At 30.6% G+C, this 5193-nt stretch overlaps 1 protein-coding gene across 1 annotated transcript; it reads left to right on the top strand.

Moving 5' to 3' along the window:
* Positions 1 to 1810: 1810 nt before the first annotated feature.
* On the top strand, positions 1811 to 3756 carry LOC148277823 (uncharacterized). Its single transcript, XM_088232333.1, has one exon. It carries the CDS (start codon positions 1846 to 1848, stop codon positions 2779 to 2781), a length of 936 nt encoding a protein of 311 aa, XP_088088459.1. The 5' UTR covers positions 1811 to 1845; the 3' UTR covers positions 2782 to 3756.
* Positions 3757 to 5193: the final 1437 nt, after the last annotated feature.

Here is a 5193-nt window from a genome sequence, read left to right as displayed (position 1 = left end):
CGTGTTTTCAACTCGATGGCTACTTTCAGTTATTTTTTCAAAAAATAGTTGTGGAGATAAGTCCGCTTTTTACTATAGAGTGGGTAGCCCATTCGTCTACTTAAAGTCGTATCTCTTAAAGTCCGGGATTCGATTTCTAGAAAGATGATTAATTATTAAATAATTAACAAATTACAACAGTGCTACTAAAAGTAAACTTACATTTATTGATAAACACATTTTGATGGGCGAACATAAGATTAAAACTGTAAAAGTGTAACTTTTTAGGAGAGAAAAAAAAACGTTTTAATGAACCCAATTATTTATCTACAAAACTCAAATTATGCAAAATGGGTTATTATTTACAGATAATCCCTTTAGTGTATTAAACATTTAAGTAATTTGTACAAATAACAGACATGTTCCAATGTAGCATTTTAAATTATATTTATAAATATAAAAAAAATAGAATAAATTTTATTATTTACACGTTTTTTAAAGATATTAGCAGTTTTCTTTATTTCCTTGATTAAATATTGTTTTGTTCACTATCCTGTGTAATTTCAATGTTGTCACATTGGACGCTTTGTAACAAAAATTATCCCGATAAACTGCGATTGAAGCACCTATGAAGTGCCTTACACACCATTGAGTTTAGATAAGGTATGATGATTTCAAAATTGACACATTAATAAACTAAAATCACTAAATACACAGAAAATATTTTTCAAACGTATGTTTTTCGAATCCTGTAGGCGTCAAAATTAAGTTTATTATATTTAAAATGGTCAACTTAACTGAACAGTTATATTTGTAAGTACAGCTTTTGTATTTTTGTCTAATTCCTTGTATAGACCGACAAAATAAATTTTATACGTTTGCTGTTAGGTCTGTTAATCTGATTTTCTGACTTTTTGATCAAAATATTATATTTTATTAGAAAAAGTTATTGTTTATTACATAAAAAAATGTTAATTTTTGACGAGGTCAATGCAACTGGTAAGTTACACAAGAGGAAGCGAGAGATAAAGACATTCTTTAAAACGTATATTTGAAACACTAACTTTGTGGTTAATCATTATAATAAAATAAATTTGAAAAAACACTTTTTTTTAACTACTTTTTTTTCTGTTTCTTGTTTTTCTTTTTTTTCTGTTGAATACATATAACATGAAAATAAACTTGTGTAGCTTTAAAACTAGTCGGTAGATAAATAAATAAGCGTTTAATATCAAAGTTGTTTTTTAATTTATTTTAAAATAAAGACATTCATTTGAATGAAAGAAAAATTATTTTTAAACCTTTTTATCACAAACATCTAGGTTTAAAAAAAATATCTTCTCATCTTCTTGAGTTTTGATAACTCATTCAACTTTTTCCGTGAATCATGTGTAGACAAGGGATTAAAGTAAAGTTTGATGGGAATGGTTTCCCGTAAGGCTTCTTGGGAAGATTTATTTATGAAGGGCTGTAAATTGTTGTTATTTATGGATTCCATCTAAGCGAGGGTGGTCAAAATGTGAAATATTCATGTACATTATGAAGGAAACTGACTGAAAATATATTTACTACTTTTACTATTTTTCTATTTTATAATACATGGGTATATTTTTAAACTATCTGTTATCATAGTAATAATTAATATCACACCCCACAAGAGTAAAGACAAAAGAGTTTATCAATAATTTCTCTCTATAAAAACTCTATAATTTTCTGCTTTACTATTAGTGTTTTTAGTTATATTAAATCTATTTGTGATCACAATTCTAAAAGGAACGCTATTTACGAGTGTAAATAAATCGCTACCTACAACTGATAAGGAACAGCTGACTGCCGCCGTACGTAGCGTATTTACTACGAAGAAAGATGACGCGCGCAAATACAGAAATGATAATCAATTTAAGCGAACGTATTACAGCCCTAAGTGAAGAGATATTACAAATGAAAGACTTAATCATGGAACAAAATAAAATTATTCATTTGTTACTACCTAATCATATTTCTGGACAAAACTCGCTTTCGTATGTAGATGCCACAAATAAAGTAAACACCCCGAGACATACTATTATTGTGACTTCAGATGATCCGAAAGTCGACAGTGAGGAGGTTGCCAAATCAATCAAATCGAAGATCAGTGTCTGCGACCTAGGAATAGGCGTTCAAGAGTTTCGCAAAGTCGCGAAACGTAAAGTTATTATATCTTGCACAAATAAAGAAGATAAAAACACTTTAAAAAACGCTATTAACAATCAAACGAGTGGAGGATTAAAAGCTGAGGAGGTAGTCACTAAAAAACCATTAGTTATCTTTAAGTATGTCATGAACGAAATATCAGAAGATGAATTTTTTAAATGCCTTAAAAAACAAAACAAATTGCTTCAAAACATTGAACCGATGGACTTAAAGATTAAATATCGAAAGCGCGTTAGAAATCAGCATCTTTGCCATATTGTTGCGGAAACAACTGCAGCTATTTGGAGGGAGCTAATATCTGCAGAGAAAGTGAATATCGGTTATCAACGCATAAGTGTACTAGATGAGTCGCCATTAATACAGTGCGGAAATTGTTTATTTTACGGACATACAAAGCGTTACTGTGATAGAAAACTGACGTGTGCATACTGCGGTAGTGAACATACAATGAAGGAATGCAATGTTAAAGTACAAAAGGACACCTCGCCAAAATGTGTAAACTGCGCCGACGGTGACGGATTAAACGTACATACGGCGTTCAGTCCGGATTGCCCAGTAAGAAAAAGGATGGAGCAGAAAGCGAGAGCGAGAATTCAATATACTTGCTAAAATTGAAAACTGGGATTTGGATTACATTGAAGAAACTAATCTAGCATACGAGCGCACAACTAATTTGGAAGAATGGATAAAAAGGGAAACAAATACTAGCAATCTCGTGTGTATTCAATTAAACATAAGATCGATATCTAAATATTGGGACGTTTTAAATATACATTTGAATAACTCGTTAGAAAATATCGACGTAATAAGTATTTGTGAAACTGCAATAACGGACCCACACCATATCGACTTATATACGTTACAGGGTTATAATATGTATTATTACTGCCGACCAAAAAAAACGGGAGGTGGAATATTACTCTATGTTAAAAATAATCTTAAATTTACGGAAACAAAAATTGAATGCACTGAAAACGTTTTTGAATTTGTGTGTGGATTATTAACTTTAAAAAATGGCAAAAAATACCACCTGTATTCAATATACCGTCCACCAAATACAAATAAAATGGTTTTTATAAAAGAAATTGAAAACGTTTTTAAAAAAATTGCGGAAAAGGACTCCATTATATTTCTCGGAGACATCAATTTAAATCTTCTAGATTGCAATGATGGGACAACTTTACAATATGAAAATATGATGGCCTCCTTCGGCATGACAAGATGTATAAAAGACGTAACAAGAGAGGTGATCGTTCAACAGAGGACAGTATGCTCGTGCCTGGATCACATCTATGTTCGTGACAGGGAGTGCGTGGATTTAAGGACATGTGTTTATGAGAGTAATATAGCTGACCACTACCTGATAGCTCTTATCATTCCTGAAACTCCATTGATGGAAGACAAGAGTAAGCAGTCCCAACATTTTACTTTTCTATCTGATAAATTAATTAACATGAACATCAAACTAATAAATTGGGAGCCGCTTCTAGAGGAGACTGGATCTGTTTGTTTGTATAATAAAATATATGAAAATTTTGAAAGAGTTTATTCCAAAAGTATAGTAGTTAGAAATATAGAAAATACGGTCAAAAACTGTGGAAGAAAAATATGGGCAAATTCTAATTTACTAGTAAAAATAAAAATAAAAGATGCACTTTGGAACAGATGGAAAAGATCACCTAAAAACATAACTTTTGAAAGGGAATTCAAAGCATATAGAAATAAATTAAACAAATATGTGCTCAAAACAAAGAAAAACTATTATAATAACAGGTTCTATGGTTGCGGCTATGACATTAAGTCTACTTGGAATGAAATTAATAAAGTATTAGGAAGAAATAATAAAACTGATTGTGACACAGTTATTGAAAAATATTTCTTACTGAAAAATTCAATAGAAGACACGACAGAAAAATTTGGATCTTTTTTTGAGGTTGGAGTGAAAGACTTGCTGCACAAATGCACTATTGAAACCAGTGAAATCACGTTTACACCAAAACAGCATTCAATGTATTTGCCTAGAGCTAAAACTTCTCAAATAACAAAAATTATAAGCTCGATGAAAAATTCTAAAACAACCGGTATTGACAATATAAGAATGTGCGATATCAAAAAACATGTCTCGGTGTTAGGTCCTATAATTACACACCTTATAAATATTATTTTGCTGACTGGTGTGATTCCGGAGATGTTTAAACATAGCATAGTTAGACCAATTTACAAAGGGGGGGATCATTCAATTGTTAATAATTATAGACCAATTTCACTTTTACCTGCAATTGAAAAAATTTTAGAAAAATATGTCTGCATTTATTTAGATATTTATTTAAAAAAGTTCAACATCATTGATCCTTTCCAATATGGTTTTCAAAAAAAAAAGAGTTGCGATGACTTGCTGCAGGATTTCGCAGATTTCATCAATAACAAATTAAATATTTTGCATCATGTCACTGTACTTTTCATCGATTTCTCAAAAGCTTTTGACACTTTGTGTCATTCTAAATTAATATGTATTTTGGAGTCAATTGGCATGAGGGGTAATTTATTAACTTTTTTTGAAAATTATTTAGTGGGGAGGAAAATGAGTATAAAAATAAAGAATTCATTAAGTCTAGCGAGGGAATGTCTATCAGGGGTGCCACAAGGGTCTATCTTGGGTCCTAAATTGTATATAATTTATGTGTCAGTGATTTGCAACGTTTTTAAAGAAGTAAGGAGATTTATTTTTGCAGATGACACCGCACTAGTTATTTCCAATAAAAACCCATTAGAATCACAAGAGATATTGCAAAGTGATTTCAATAAATTGTTAAAATGGGCTCATGACTATGGTCTCATTATAAATGCAAAAAAGACTAAATGCTTATACATAAAATCTCCTCATGCCAAAAAATATGTTTTGCCTAATATTATTGCTCATTGCACAGATTGCTTGCATGATGGTATTTCTAACACATGTAATTGTGAACTCATAGAATTTGTGGAGGAGTATAAGTATTTGGGTATTTTTATTGATCATAA

Source organism: Micrasema longulum, unplaced genomic scaffold, assembly GCF_059751315.1.
Source record: "Micrasema longulum isolate JH-2025_06_02 unplaced genomic scaffold, ASM5975131v1 h1tg000972l, whole genome shotgun sequence".
NCBI classification, from domain to species: domain Eukaryota; kingdom Metazoa; phylum Arthropoda; class Insecta; order Trichoptera; family Brachycentridae; genus Micrasema; species Micrasema longulum.
The sequence above is the reverse complement of the archived record's forward strand: the minus strand, read 5'-3'. Positions and strand labels throughout refer to the sequence as shown.

Excerpts from the sequence above, each read along its gene's own strand:
- LOC148277823 (XM_088232333.1), top strand. The coding sequence starts at position 1,846 with ATGACGCGCGCAAATACAGAAATGATAATCAATTTAAGCGAACGTATT.